Consider the following 16263-nt stretch of genomic DNA (forward strand, 5'->3'; position numbering starts at 1 on the left):
ATGGTATTAGCAAGGTGATGAGAGGTGCCTGGTTACCTCCAGACGTGACGTTTGGCATTCAGGCCAAAGAGTTCAATCTTGGTTTCATCAGACCAGAGAATCTTGTTTCTCATGGGCTGAGAGTCCTTTAGGTGCTTTCTGGCAAACTCCAAGCAGGCTGTCATGTGCCTTTTACTGAGCAGAGGCTTCTGGCTGGCCACGCTACCATAAAGGCCTGATTGGTGGAATGCTGCAGAGATGGTTGTCCTTCTGGAAGGTTCTCCCATCTCCACAGAGGAACGCTGGAGCTCTGTCAGAGTGACCATCAAGTTCTTGGTCACCTCCCTGATCAAGGCCCTTCTCCCCCGATTGCTCAGTTTGGCTGGGTGGCCAGCTCTAGGAAGAATCCTGTTGGATCCAAACTTCTTCCATTTACGAATGATGGAGACCACTGTGCTCTTCGGGACCTTCAAAGCTGTAGACATTTTTTGTACCCTTCCCCAGATCTGTGCCTCGATACAATCCTGTCTCGGAGGTCCACAGACAATTCCTTTGACTTCATGGCTTGGTTTCTGCTCTGACATGCACTGTCAACAGTGGGACCTTATATAGACAGGTGTGTGCCTTTCCAAATCATGTCCAATCAATTGAATGTACTACAGGTGGACTCCAATCAAGATGTAGAAACATCTCAAGGATGATCAGTGGAAACAGGATGAACCTGAGCTCAATTTTGAGTGTCATAGCAAAGGGTGTGAGTACTTATGTATATGCAATATTTCAGTTTTTTATTTTTAATAAATTTGCAAAAATTTCTACAAAACCTTTTTCACTTTGTCATTATGGGGTATTGTGTGTAGATTGATGAGAAAAAAAGGGATCTAATCCATTTTGGAATAAGGCTGTAACATAACAAAATGTGGGGAAAGTGAAGGGGTGTGAATACTTTCCGGATGCACTGTATACAGTCATTTTGGAGCAACTGTTTTCGTTTTTCATGAAATTGAAAAAGGCAGAAAATTTAAGCAGGTGGAGCTTATGGGCCCTTGAGGCAATTTTGCACCTAGTGAGCAGGGACTTATGTACAACACACCATACCCTTCACCAACATGGTGAAGGGCATGAGCGCTCAGTGTTACACCATGAATCAGGGGTGGGCAATCTTATCCAGAAAGTGCTGTGTGGGTGTAGGTTTTTGTTCCAACCAAGCAGTTACACACCTGTGTCTCCTAATCAAGTTCCTCAGCAAAGACTCTTCTGGTTGATTCATGGGATCAGGTGTGTAAAACTGCTTGGTTGGAACAAAAAACTGCACCCACACCGGCACTTTCTGGATAAGATTGCCCACCCCTGCCATAAATCATCTGTCACAATAGTGCCACCATGTGGACAAACTGAGCAAAGTACAAGCAACCTACTGGCAGTCTAGAGGAATATTATAAAGTTGGAATGACATGTTTAGTTCAAAAGCTGCAGGAGTAGTGGAAAAAATTGTATAGAAAGAAAAATAATAACTCAGTTTAAAGTTCATGAATAAACTTTTGTGTGGTTGTATCAGCGGTTGTGTAGCTGTTACCAAATTAAAGAGTTAGAGAACTGTACATGTTAAAACTGTATTACTGGGCGTCCAGGTGGTGTAGTGGTCTGTTCCGTTGTCTACCAACATGGGGATTGCCAGATCGATCCCCGTGTTAGCTCCGCCTTGGTCGGGCATCCCTACAGACACAATTGGCCGTGACTAGGGGTCTCCGGGTAGCTTAGTGGTTTATTATGTTGTCTACCAACACGGGGATTGTTGGTTTGAATCCCTGTGTTACCTCCAGCTTAGTCGGACATCCCTACAGACATAATTGGCCGTGTCTAGGGGTGTCCGGGTAGCGTAGCAGTCTATTCCGTTGCCTACCAACATGGGGATCATTGGTTCGAATCCCCGTGTTACCTCCGGCTTGGTCGGGTATCCCTACAGACACAATTGGCCGTGTCTGTTGGTGGGAAGCCGGATGTAGGTATGTGTCCTGGTTGCTAAGGTTACGACTGACCAGAGTGCCTCCTCTGGTTGGTCGGGGTGCCTATTCAGGGGGGAGGGGGAACTGGGGGGAATAGCATGATCCTCCCACACGCTATGTCCCCCTGGTGAAATTCCTCACTATCAGGTAAAAGAAGCGGCTGGCAACTCCACATATATCGGAGGAGGCATGTGGTAGACTGCAGCCCTCCCCGGATCTGCAGAGCGGGTGGAGCAGCGATCGGGATGGCTCGGAAGAGTGGGGTAATTGGCCAAGTACAATTGGGGGGAAAAAAGAGGGGGAAAAAAACTCTACTATTGTAACCTTATGAACATTAAAACCTAATGAGATGTTTTACACGATCAAAAAGTACCATTATGTCATCGTCTTCTGCCTTTCTACCATGTCTACACATCCAAAGTAAAACCACCTGACTTATTAAGCAGCTCAGCCACTGAGTGGTCTACAGAGATTGCAGACCACTCAGAGTAGACCTATGAATCTCAGCTTTACATGGAAGTAACTGTAAGCCACCATCCAATCCCCGATCATAGTGCCACCATCTGGACATAACCCAAGCCAAATAGAAGCAAGCTGTTCTGAGCCTAGATATAATGCCAAGTTAAAATGGTATGTCTAGCTTGAAATCTGTAGGAGGATTAGCATGGAAAAATATGTACGGAAAGAACATAATAAAAATGATACATTTGCAAGAGAACTGTAGTGTATTCCAAAGGGGTTGAATCAAGTGCAACTGGATATCCGTGACTTGGTATATATACCAAGTCCAGTTGCACTTGATTCAACTCCTTTGGATAACCATGACCTGGATGAATGAGAACATTCACAGACAACTGTAGTGTATTGCTGCTGCAGCCACAGTAATTAACACAGTGTGTAAACACAATTTTGTCATATTGAAAAATATATTGTCATAACTCCAGAATCGTCAGCATGCCATGGGTAGTAGCATTGTTAATTGTATTTGGTCATTGGTATAAGCTTTGGAACCTGATGCAATGCTCTTTAGTGATACTTTGAGTTCCACATCCAGAACTTTCAAAAAGAGTTCCAGTCGTAGGGCTTCCTATATTTAAAAAGACACCTTGTGATGGTAAAGAAATCATGATGTTCTCATGTTGGGTTTTTTCTGGAACAGTAGTGGTATTTTTATGCTTTACTGAGCACCACTGCAGAATGAATAAACACTATCAACGTCACATCTAATGGTGGAGCTGTGTGGCTTCTATTTTTGTTTATTTTTGTCTTTACCTTTTTCCTTTTATCACCTTTTCCCATGTGATCATCCTTTCTTCTTGTATCATTTTACCTTGTAATTATCCACCATTCTTGTATTTATTATATTTTTTTATATTTATCATGTTTATATTTATTTATTTATATTTATTATATTTTTGTATTACATTCTTATATTTATTGTATATATTGTACATTGTCAAATTTTTGTCCCTCATAATTCTAACTGTGTCCCCCATGCCCTCCTACTGTCTTCTGTGGAACAGACTCGTCTGGAGGAGCTACATCGTCTGTGGGAGCTGTTGCTGCAGAAAACCAAGGAAAAGGGCATGCGGCTGCTGCAGGCCCAGAAACTGGTGCAGTACCTGCGGGAGTGTGAGGATGCCCTTGACTGGATCAGTGACAAGGTCAGAATCACATGAGGAAGATCCACATTATAGCATGAGATTAATAAGGTTATACTAATATACCAAGCATGCATAGTTAAGTGTCTTTTTTCCCTAAATCTGATCCGAAATTTCTGAAGTTGCCCCTGGCATATAGTCAAACAAACTATGGAGTAGTATATCACTACCCTGTGGCTAATCATTGTGATTTTGAAAATGTCTTAGCTGAGACGTTTCCCTCGTGTTTCCTTAAAACTGGGATCAGCTGGTAAGACTTGGTAGCTGCCATGTAGGAAAACGTTGAACCCTCCCCATTGGGCCAATGAGTAATTTTGTTTAAATCAGTAGAGAAACATTTTCCTTTAGAGTTGCGTAAATATTTTTTGGAGGCGCCCGGGTAGTGTGGCGGTCTATTCTGTTGCCTACTAACAAGGGGATCGCTGGTTGGAATCTCCATGTTACCTCCGGCTTGGTCAGGTGTCCCTACAGACACAATTGGCTGTGTCTGCGGGTGGGAAGCTGGATGTGAGTAAGAGTGGGGTAATTGTGCAAGTACAATCAGGGAGAAAAATTATGAAGAATCCAAAAAATAAAAATAAAAAGAATATGTATATATACGTTTAATCTATCAACACAGATACAGGAAAAAAGTTTTAATGCATTGCAGTACAAGCCTGTTTCACACTCATCAGCTGCTAATGTGGTTCAACAAAGAATCATACAGTTTACGTTGCCCAGCGTCACGCCCCTAATTTCGGTTGGACAGCAACCAATCAGATGGGGAAACATTCAAACTATAACAACAAATGGGGTAGGTACTTATGATGCACAGCAACCAGTGGAGGGGTAGAAAACATTACAACCAATGGGACTATTGGCCACCTATCGGCCACCAGTTGTAGACACCGAAAAAAATTTCTCCTTTGTAACTATAAGTAAAACGTCTTTATTGTCCCCCCCCCATTAGATGATACACATATGACTTTTTTTTTTCACCCACCCCACTATATAATTCACATAAATTACCTTGTTATATTTTTAATGTACGCCATTTCAACAGCGCCCTGGCCCCTAAATGCTTTTCAAAACAAACCCCAGTCCCATTGGTTGTAATGTTTTCTACCCCTCCATTGGTTGCTGTGCATCAAAAGTACCTACCCCATTGGTTGTTATAGTTTGAATGTTTCCCCATCTGATTGGTTGCTGTCCAACTGAAATTAGGGGCGTGACGCTGGGCAACGCAAACTGTATGATTCTTTGTTTAACCACATTAGCAGCTGATGAGTGCGAGACGCATGAAACAGGCCTGTACTGCAATGCATTAATACTTTTTTTTTCCTGTATCCATGTTGATATTCCGCTCCTCATTAGTTGAACACTTACACCACCATTGACGGTTTCAGAAAAAAAACACTATTTATATATATATATATATATATATATACAGGTGCATCTCAAAAAATTTGAATATTGTGGAAAAGTTCACTATTTACTGTAATTTAATTCAAAAAGGGAAACTTTCATGTGTTCTAGATTTATTACACATAAAGTGAAATATGTCGAGCCTTTTTTGTTTTAATCTTGATGATTACGGCTTACAGCTCATGAAAAGCAATAATCCAGTATCTCAAAATATTAAAATATTACATAAGACCAATCAAAAAAAGGATTTATAAAACAGAAATGTCGACCTTCTGAAAAGTATGTTAATTTATGCACTCAATACTTGGTCAGGGCTCCTTTTGCACGAATTACTGCATCAATGCGGCGTAGCATGGAGGCAATCAGCCTGTGGCACTGCTGAGGTGTTATGGAAGCCCGGGTTGCTTTGATAGCGGCCTTCAGCCCTGACCAAGTATATAAATGAACATACTTTTCAGAAGGTCGACATTTCTGTTTTATAAATCCTTTTTTTGATTGGTCTTATGTAATATTCTAATATTTTGAGATACTGGATTTTTGATTTTCATGACCTGTAAGCTGTAATCATCAAGATTAAAACAAAAAAGGCTTGACATATTTCTATTACGTGTAATGAATCTAGAATATATGAAAGTTTCACTTTTTGAATTAAATTACAGAAAATAATGAAATTTTCCACAATATTCAAATTTTTTGAGATGCGCCTGTATGTGTGTGTGTGTGTGTGTGTGTGTGTATATATATTTGGGGTTTTTTTTTTAGATACTTGTGACCGAAGCCAAACCATTAAGAAGGCCTTTGGCCTGAAGTAACAGCACTGATTAATTATTTGATTCATTTTCCTAGGAAGCTATGGCTACATCAGAAGAGCTGGGTCAGGACTTGGAGCATGTAGAACTACTCCAGAAGAAGTTTGAGGAATTCCAGACAGATCTTGCTGCCCATGAGGAACGTGTCAATGAGGTCAATCAACTGGCAGCCAAGCTAACGCAGGAGGCCCACCCTGAGGCTGAACTGATCATCCGCAAGCAAGATGAAGTCAACAGCGCCTGGCAGCGCCTCAAAAGCTTGGCTCAGCAGAGGCAGGGCAAACTTTTTGGAGCTGCTGAGGTGCAACGTTTTAACAGGTAAGCAGTGTCAGTACAATATGTGGGCGGAACATGTAAATTGTACACGGGGAGTGGTTGTTGTGCATTATAAGTTGTTTGTATTTGTAGAGAAGGTTGTGTATCTGTTTAATTATTGATATATGCTCTTTGTTTTTTACATATTGGTTTTATTGGTAGGAACTAAAAAATAATTTTGGTTTTGCAGCAAAGTGATTGTAGGACTCTTTTTACTACAGGGATGTGGATGAGACCATCAGCTGGATTAAGGAAAAGGAGCAACTGATGGCCTCTGATGATTTTGGCCGTGACCTGGCCAGTGTGCAGGCCCTGCTGCGTAAGCATGAGGGCCTGGAGAGAGACCTGGCTGCTCTGGAAGACAAGGCAGGACATTATTTTTTGCTAAATTGCCAAACATAAATCAAATAATCATATTCAAAAGTTGGCGTGCTAACTTCTTGTGGTTTCCCCCTCCTTACTTGTCCCACTCTCACCATCTCCAACCAGGTAAACACACTGGGCAGTGTAGCAGAGCACCTGCAGCAGACACACCCCCAGAATGCTTCCCAGATCCACCTGAAGAAGGATGAGCTCATTACCAACTGGGAACAGATCCGCACATTAGCAGCTGAGCGCCATGCCCACTTGAATGACTCTTACCGGTAAGCCATGGACCACTTCTTGATGACAGTTTTTGATTACACTGTTCACTGTTCATCTTTGTGAACACTTCAACATTCCTAGACATGAATATGAAATTACAACGCCTGTGAAAATGTAGCCAGGATCTAACCAGCAACCTGCCGAGCCACTGCTGCCCCTGCTCTTCCCTGCATCACATATTAAATACAGTGGTTACCCTCCAACATTTACAAAAATATCTCACTATTAAACCTAATGCGATGTAAAGCAGGCCATCACACCTTTCATATATTGGCCTACAACCATGATCTGTCAGTGTGTTGTATGAACATGTAGCCTATCTTGCCTTTGTATTCCACCATCCAAATCAGACCACAAAGGGACAATGTATTGGGTAGGTTTATTCAAATAAATGGTATGCTACATTTAACATATGTGCTTATAAGTCTGACAATTTAGAAAATAAAAACAATGGTCAACTTTACATTGCAGAGTTTTATTCTTGAGAATTTTTTTTTACTTCCTGAATCCAGAAGTGAGTCATGTTGAAGAAAAAAATGAGGTATCCATTTGTATGACAGCCAACTCTCAAAACCATATATGAATCAAGGTGGACACGTGGCCCATGTAGTTAATGAATCCAGTGTTCAGAAGTTTGGATTGCAATACAAAAATAGCTAAAATTGCCGCATCTTGTGATTGTATGCTTAAACAAATTCTTCCCCCCGACTGTCTCTGGCAAAACGTAGGCTCCAGCGTTTTACTGCTGACTTCAGGGACCTTACAAGCTGGGTGACAGAGATGAAGGCCCTGATCAATGCTGATGAGCTGGCCAATGATGTAGCTGGAGCTGAGGCCCTGCTGGATCGCCACCAGGAGCACAAGGTAAACACAGTCCACACAAACTTTTACCACTTATGCTTGACAAGGTCATTCAAAGGATGACATTTTGGCATTTGATTACCTTCTAAGATTTTAGCCTACATCCTTAAATCTTGATGAGATTAGCTTTTGAGGCCAACATGCAAAATAAAATGCAAGGTTTATCTTATGCTGTCATCTTTTTTTTATGAACCGTCTGCTAAAGATGGAACAAAAACAACCTTGTTTTTTTTGCCAACTTTGCGTACTTATGCAAGCACTATATTTTAGTTTTTAATTTATTAAAAAAAGTCAGTGAAACATAACTTATTTTGGCTTTGGGAACATGCTGTTAGAGCTTATGGTTTCACAAAAATAATATTGTTCAGGAACAGATGTGTGAGTATCTTTTATAATCCAGAAATGAGTGATGACTGTCAAGGGGGTTGCAAGGCTGTACTTTATCAAAGTAACTATTTCCTGTGAACAGGGAGAGATTGATGCCCATGAAGACAGCTTCAGAGCCACTGATGAAGCTGGCCAGGCCCTGCTTAACACAGGCCACTATGCCTCTGAGGAAGTGAAGGATAAGGTGGGAGGTCCACAGCACTTTGGAATATTGATCAATTTAAAATGACATCTATAGAATTCACTGGACAACAAAACAGTGCCAAAAGGTACAGCGTGGTTGTTTTGCAAAAGGGGAAAAATGCCATGCTGAGACTGGATTCAATTTTTATCTTTGGTTTTGTGGTCTGTGTGTGTAGCTGGGCATCCTCTCCAAAGAGAAGGAGTCTCTGTTGGAGCTATGGGAGGTGCGTAGGCAACAATACGAGCAGTGCATGGATCTACAACTCTTCTACAGAGACACAGAACAGGTGGACAACTGGATGAGCAAACAAGAGGTAACCCATCACACCAGCACAAACATTAAATCTTTTTCACATATCTGCTGTTGTACCGTACTGACTTTATATGCCTGTCATGCCAATTGGAATGAACAGTCCCGTATACCAGCTAGTAGAGATATAACTGGGATACCTGCTGTCAGTTGAGACTGAAGAGGTCACTTAGATGAGTGAGGAAATGTTTCTGACAATAAACGTGTCCAGATGAATGATTCAACTTGCTGTGATGTGTTTTATATGGTTTTGTAGGCCTTTCTCCTGAATGAAGACCTTGGGGACTCATTGGACAGTGTGGAGGCTCTGCTGAAAAAACATGAGGACTTTGAGAAATCACTCAGTGCACAGGAAGAGAAGATCACCGTAAGTGATCCCAGTCTTCTGATCCCCTCCCACCATAGATGTGTGAAAGTTCCTGCAGGGTTAACATACAAAAGACCTTGACCTTACTCATCTATACATGTTGAATATGTTGAATATCACATGTTGAACCTGGGTTCTCCGAGTCTGGAGAGTTTGGTAGAGAAGGTCTGCTTTGCTGGAGAAATTATGTCTTGATTGAAAGTTTCAAAACAATCAACAGCACAAAATCAGCAGTGTAGGCCTTTGCATTCACAAAATGTTCTTAATTTCATCAGGGCTTATCGGTGGGAAATTTGACAGATACTGATATATTTGTAAGAGACAAATATCAGATGGTTTTATATGTGCTCCGATACATCAGTCGGACCGTAGTAATCTTTTTCACTGTATAATCTCTGCCTTTTCCAGGCTCTGGATGAGTTTGCTACCAAGCTAATCCAGAACAACCACTATGCCAAAGAGGATGTTGCTACCCGCAGAGATGCTGTAAGTATCACTCTTGGTTCCAATGACTTTAGCAAGTTTACAAAACATTTACTGTTGATCTTAATTGCTTTTACTGTCAACTTAGAAATTGAGTAATGTGTACTGTCCTTTTGCATCCCTGTAGCTCCTAAACCGTCGCAATGCCTTACACGAACGTGCTCAGTCCCGTCGTGCTGCACTGGAGGACTCCTTCCGCTTGCAGCAGTTTTTCAGAGACTCTGATGAGCTCAAAAGCTGGATCAACGAAAAAATGAAAACTGCGAATGATGAAGCTTACAAGGTTTGTCCCATTTCTGAAAGGTAGTGCCAAATTGTACAGAAATACAAGTCATCACCATTTGAGCATCAACAGGAGTTCAAAGCTAGGAACGTTTGATTCATCAGTGGGATGAGGAGAAAATAATCCAGTGATTTGACATCCTCTCTTCCACAGGACCCTTCTAATCTGCAGGGTAAGGTGCAGAAACACCAGGCCTTTGAAGCAGAGTTGTCAGCCAACCAAAGCCGTATAGATGCCCTGCAAAAGTCTGGCCAGGAGCTGCTGGATGGCAAGCATTATGCATCAGCTGAAGTGACTTGTCGCATGGAGGAAGTTGGCTCCCAGTGGAAGAAACTATTGGAGGCTACAGAACTCAAAGGTACCTCTCACAGTTATTACAGGGTGCCTGGGATTCCTTAAAAAGTCTTAAACTGGCTTCAATTAAATTTTACTAATAAATAGCCTTAATAAGTGTGAAATTGTCTTTGAAATAAATTTGGTTTTGAAAGATCTTAAATATTTTAGGCAGTTCTATGTACTCAGTGTGATGTCATTTGAATTGTTGCAAATGGTAGAAGCGGAGACTGAAAGGGTGAAGTCATGTCACCGCAGGATTGAACTGGGCTTTGTTGTTTTCACTTAATTTTATTCTTCTGTGGGTTTTGCGAGATGAGATAGGCTGCATGTTTAGCAAGCAAGTTAAACCTATGTTACTCACTTGCTCACTTGTAGTTTCCCCCCTGCTTTTTTTATTTTTAACTCATTTATTTGTTTGTTTGTTTATTTATTTAACCTTTATTAGACAGGCACAGTGAAGAGGTAGACAGGAAATGGGAAAAAGTGGAGTATGACATGCAACAAAGGTTGCTGGCTGGAATCGAACCAGCAACGGTTGCGACCATGTGGTATGCGCTGTACCCATTCAGTTACGGAGGCACCCCATGGGAAATCTAAATTTAAAGAGATAGTTTGGTTTCAGAGTTCTTTACTAAGTATCCATACTTACATGGAGTCAGACAAACTCATGAATACGCTTTTCATGTGTGTAGAAGCAGTTTGAATGAGTGTTGAATGGTGACTTTAGTCTAGTTTATCTCCACTGCTGTGTGCCTACTGGGATCATTCAAATCTCCTCTAAAATTACGGGGAATACACCTTTCCCGAAGAAGACTAGCGTAACATTAATAATTTAAGATTAGATGGTAGTTTTGAACAATTTTCCATAATACACATCTCCTACAGTGGAAGATGACACATATCCATCTTCTACAGTGGAATACCACAAATATGTATATCACGGAGCAATAGTTTTTTAGAATTTTGCATGTACTTGTGAAAAAGTTGGTCAGGAAAAATTGTTAATGCTACACCGAGTAAAAAAGTATGAATCAGCTTGGGAGAAGGTGTATTTTCCATCTTTTGAGAAGGCTGTGCTAGCTTTACTATGGTTCTGTTACTCAGCAGCACATTCAATATCGACCACTTATTCCAGTTTAACAGCTAACTACTGTAACTGGGACAAAAACGATCAAATTACATTGGGTTTGGTACCACGTGGTTTGTGAATTTATCCCGTACAGTGTTTGATGTAGATTATGTTTTACAGCACATTGTAATGACAAGGAAGCAGACTAAAGACACAGGGAAGTCCTTTTGTTATTCATATATTACTCAGTAATTACCACCCATCTATTATACTTGTGTACTACTCATATATCACTTGATTATTTTTGCTTAATAACTGGCCAGTAATATAAAGCATTTCCTGAGCTGCTGCTGATCCAGATAGATATCCAGACATTTAGTTAAGTTAAACGCACCATTTAAGGTACCTTCAGATTACACACACAGACATGAAAATGATGTCCATGAGTTTGTCTGATTCTATATGAGTAGGGCACAGGAAGCATGCTGGAATGCTAATCAAGGCGGTAGAATCTCACTTAAAGAGTGAGATGCCCAGCAAGTATGCACAAGCCAACCTGCAGACTCCACTTGCCCACTTCTTTTTTCTTTTAATTTAATTTGATTTAATTTAATTTTTTATTTTTTGCATTTTTGCCTTTATTGGATAGCAAATATTGAAGTGGCAGACAGAAAACAAGGGGAGAATCAGATGGCATGCAACAAAGGTCGTTGGCTGGAATCGAACAAGAGATGTTGCGGTTATGAGGCATGTACCGTTACCATTTGGCTAACGGGACGCCCACTTGCCCACTTCTGTTCCTCGGTTTCTGCAGTTAATGTGGAAACTCTGAAAAGAACTCCACAACCATCATCATCATCATCATCATCCAATCCCTGAACAACATGTGGCTCCAGCCACACTGCCACTGAGAGCTGAGGTTATGTGGGTGTTAAGGATGGTGACAAGCCACCTCTAGTACAGGTCAAACAACATGTGGCTCCACCCACACTACCACTGAGAGCTGAGGTTATGTGGGTGTCGAGGATGGTACAACATGTGGCTCCACCCACACTACCACTGAGAGCTGAGGTTATGTGGGTGTCGAGGATGGTACAACATGTGGCTCCACCCACACTACCACTGAGAGCTGAGGTTATGTGGGTGTTGAGGATGGTACAACATGTGGCTCCACCCACACTACCACTGGGAGCTGAGGTTATGTGGGTGTCGAGGATAGTACAACATGTGGCTCCACCCACACTACCACTGAGAGCTGAGGTTATGTTGGTGTTGAGGATGGTACAACATGTGGCTCCACCCACACTACCACTGGGGGCTGAGGTTATGTGGGTGTTGAGGATGGTACAACATGTGGCTCCACCCACACTACCACTGAGAGCTGAGGTTATGAGGGTGTTGAGGATAGTACAACATGTGGCTTCACCCACACTACCACTGAGAGCTGAGGTTATGTGGGTGTTGAGGATGGTACAACATGTGGCTCCACCCACACTACCACTGAGAGCTGAGGTTATGTGGGTGTTGAGGATGGTGACAAGCCACCACTAGTACAGGTCAAACAACATGTAGCTCCACCCACACTACCACTGAGAGCTGAGGTTATGTGGGTGTTGAGGATGGTACAACATGTGGCTCCACCCACACTACCACTGAGAGCTGAGGTTATGTGGGTGTTGAGGATGGTACAACATGTGGCTCCACCCACACTACCACAGAGCTGAGGTTATGTGGGTGTTGAGGATAGTACAACATGTGGCTCCACCCACACTACCACTGAGAGCTGAGGTTATGTGGGTGTCGAGGATAGTACAACGTGTGGCTCCACCCACACTACCACAGAGCTGAGGTTATGTGGGTGTTGAGGATAGTACAACATGTGGCTCCACCCACACTACCACTGAGAGCTGAGGTTATGTGGGTGTCGAGGATAGTACAACGTGTGGCTCCACCCACACTACCACAGAGCTGAGGTTATGTGGGTGTTGAGGATAGTACAACATGTGGCTTCACCCACACTACCACTGAGAGCTGAGGTTATGTGGGTAGAGGATGGTGCAGGTCAAACAGTGTAATTGATGAGGTGTTACAGCAATATATGCAGACGTGGAGCTTGTGCAGACCTTCACAGGTGATAAAGATAAGATGGAATACAATGCTGAATTTGGAATAGCTTTTATTATAAATAAACAAACAAACAAACAAACAAACAAACAAACAATAAATAAATATTACACCTGAAGTCAACAAAGGCACGTATCTATGTAATAATGTTTGATGAGAGCCCAAGTCAGACAAAAAAAAAAAACAACTGAACAAACCTGTGTAACTGGAAAAACAAGTGATTGTTGTCATTTTTCCTTACTATGAATTTAGATCTGAGTTAGTTCAGAAACATATTTCATATGTTGTGAATATTTTCAGTGCAGGTTTGGATTTAAACTTCAGTCAGACATTAAAAAGGTCTTAAAAGTCTTAAATTGACTTGAAGATGCCTGCAGGCACACTGTATTAGGTGGAGGAAGTCTTTTAAACAGAAAATGCAATGTTTGTGCATACTACATTGATGGCAAGTTTTCCAGACCATAGTGGTGTGAAGCACAGCTCCATGTGAGCTGGTGTGAAATGGATTTGCCAGGCAGCTGCTGGATTAGTTAATGACTATCTTACAAATGACGTGGTCAAATCTTAAGAAGTCTTATTTGACAGTTTTCTTTAACTCAAAGTTGGAAGAGTATAATAGGGATTCAAAAAATAGTCAATATCTGAAATTGTAGATGACCTTTGTAATTTTAAGTTGTCTTTTCTGTACCCGAGTGTGATAAGCAAGCTCTGTCCTCTGTCCCTTTTATTTACCTGTGGATTAATTTTGTAGGCTCATGTTGAATTCGTCAACTTTTGACTAAAAAAAAAAACCTTTTGATTTTGAACATTTAATTCAAATCTTTCTTTACCCCAGGAATCAAGCTGCGTGAGGCCAACCAGCAGCAGCAGTTCAACCGAAACGTGGAGGACATTGAGCTCTGGCTGTATGAGGTTGAGGGCCACCTGGCTTCAGATGACTATGGAAAAGACTTAACCAGTGTCCAGAACCTGCAGAAAAAACATGCCCTGTTGGAGGCTGATGTAGCCGCCCACCAGGTATTTGGCTTATCCGTCCATATATATGAATGTCCACCAGGTGTCTGGCTTATCCGTCCATATATATGAATGTCCACCATGTGTCCGGCTTATCTGTCCATATATATGTACTCTCTTCTCAGGACCGAATTGATGGGATCACAATTCAGGCTCGGCAGTTCCAAGAGGCTGGCCATTTTGATGCTGACAACATCCGTAAGAAACAGGAGGCCCTGGTAGTGCGATACGAGGCTCTGCGTGAGCCCATGGCTGCCCGCAAACAGAAGCTTTCTGATTCACTGCGGCTCCAGCAGCTCTTCAGAGATGTGGAGGATGAGGAGACCTGGATCAGAGAGAAAGAACCAATTGCTGCCTCCACCAACAGAGGTAGAAATTGGCTTATTCTGTATTCAGAATAACATGTAAGCATGTCTTCCCAGACATTTAGCTTCTTCTAGAGTGACAAATATGATATGGATTATAGAATTATGGGTAGGTTGAATTGAAACTGACCTTTATGCTAGAGAGCAAAGTTGATTTTGGATCGAACATGCAAACACTGATCTGGGCCTTCTCTTCAGGCAAAGACCTTATTGGTGTTCAGAACCTTTTGAAAAAGCACCAGGCCCTGCAGGCCGAGATCTCGGGTCATGAGCCCCGGATCAAAGCAGTCACCCAGAAAGGAGAGGTGATGGTGGATGAAGGTGAACAGAAAAAATATTGATCAATCTTTTTTGATTAATGAATTGTCTCTCACTTGTGATTTGCACATGTAATTGCTTTTCCATGTTGTTGTTTTATTATACTTGAAAAAAATTAGTCGATAATGTTTCTTGACCTAGAAAACATTTCAAATACTCTTGTCACATGCCAAATGCAAAGCAATTGTGTGTGGCTCCCAGGTCATTTTGCTGGTGAGGAGGTGAAGGCCAAGCTGGGTGAGCTTACCGGGCGCTGGGAGACTCTGAAAGGCAAAGCCTCTCAGAGGAGACAGGATCTGGAAGATTCTCTGCAGGCTCAGCAATACTTTGCTGATGCAAATGAAGCTGAGTCATGGATGAGAGAGAAGGAACCCATTGTTGGGAGCACCGACTATGGCAAAGACGAGGACTCTGCTGAGGTAGGTGAAGCAAAGAGCAGTAGGCCAAGTATGAAGTGTCGTTGATTTAATGTGACAGGGTGTGTCCTTTTTCTCACTACTAAGGAATATGTAATGGGTATCTGGCCAGTGTGACTATAAGAAAAAAAATTCCAATTGTTTTGTAATCCATGATTACTCCAGGAAACCCTAAAAGCTCTTCTAAGAGATAAAAGTATCCCCCACTCTGCCTCCTGCAGTAGGCAACACAGAAAGACACAGGACATAACTGATAAAATATCTGATATTGATAGGCAATACGCGATAAATCCTACACCAAATCTGTAACAATGAAAAGTGAACCTCCAAACTCAATTTGATCTTTCCTGTACAGAAAAACCAGAGCATATTATACTGAGATCAACAGGAACAGTATCATATAATATAGGGTATCATATAATATTGTTAAATTAACATACCCTGAAAATATATTAAGCTAATTGTTTGATTAGTTTGACAGTTCTTAGATCTAAAGAAAATGTCTCTACAGCAATGTTTTGTACATAACTAGAAATTGTGTTTTATTTCTACTTGTCACAAATCAATGCCATCCAAATGTTACAGAGAATCAGTGTGTCATAATATATAATGAAAATGTCTGTTTTGATATTCACACCTTTTCTAGGCTCTGCTGAAGAAGCATGAGGCCCTGATGTCTGACCTGAGCGCCTATGGCAGCAGTATCCAGGCCCTGAAGGAACAGGCCCAGTCCTGCCGAGTAAGGCCCAACCCTACCTTACTTACACCTCTGACCACATAGGAGGTGGAGCCGTGAGATTTAGGATTTACATTATGATCAACAATCTTGACAAAAAGAAATACTTAAAATATACACTACCGTTCAAAAGTTTGGGATCACCCAAACAATTTTGTGTTTTCCATGAAAAGTCACACTTATTCACCACCA

General features: G+C 41.7%; 1 protein-coding gene across 5 annotated transcripts in view; it reads left to right on the top strand.

Moving 5' to 3' along the window:
* sptan1 (spectrin alpha, non-erythrocytic 1) overlaps positions 1-16263 on the top strand; it is a 114000-nt gene that overhangs the window by 34725 nt on the left and 63012 nt on the right. For all 5 annotated transcript variants that reach the window (XM_056290908.1, XM_056290911.1, XM_056290910.1 and 2 more), the window contains exons 4-19: positions 3509-3649; positions 5897-6177; positions 6396-6540; positions 6664-6818; positions 7548-7683; positions 8150-8251; positions 8427-8564; positions 8817-8927; positions 9336-9413; positions 9538-9693; positions 9847-10051; positions 14058-14239; positions 14362-14605; positions 14800-14922; positions 15121-15338; positions 15982-16074. In XM_056290908.1, coding sequence (XP_056146883.1) covers positions 3509-3649; positions 5897-6177; positions 6396-6540; positions 6664-6818; positions 7548-7683; positions 8150-8251; positions 8427-8564; positions 8817-8927; positions 9336-9413; positions 9538-9693; positions 9847-10051; positions 14058-14239; positions 14362-14605; positions 14800-14922; positions 15121-15338; positions 15982-16074 — 2508 coding nt within the window. The remainder of the gene's footprint in view (positions 1-3508; positions 3650-5896; positions 6178-6395; positions 6541-6663; positions 6819-7547; positions 7684-8149; positions 8252-8426; positions 8565-8816; positions 8928-9335; positions 9414-9537; positions 9694-9846; positions 10052-14057; positions 14240-14361; positions 14606-14799; positions 14923-15120; positions 15339-15981; positions 16075-16263) is intronic.

This window comes from Lampris incognitus, chromosome 12 (assembly GCF_029633865.1).
Source record: "Lampris incognitus isolate fLamInc1 chromosome 12, fLamInc1.hap2, whole genome shotgun sequence".
Taxonomy (NCBI): domain Eukaryota; kingdom Metazoa; phylum Chordata; class Actinopteri; order Lampriformes; family Lampridae; genus Lampris; species Lampris incognitus.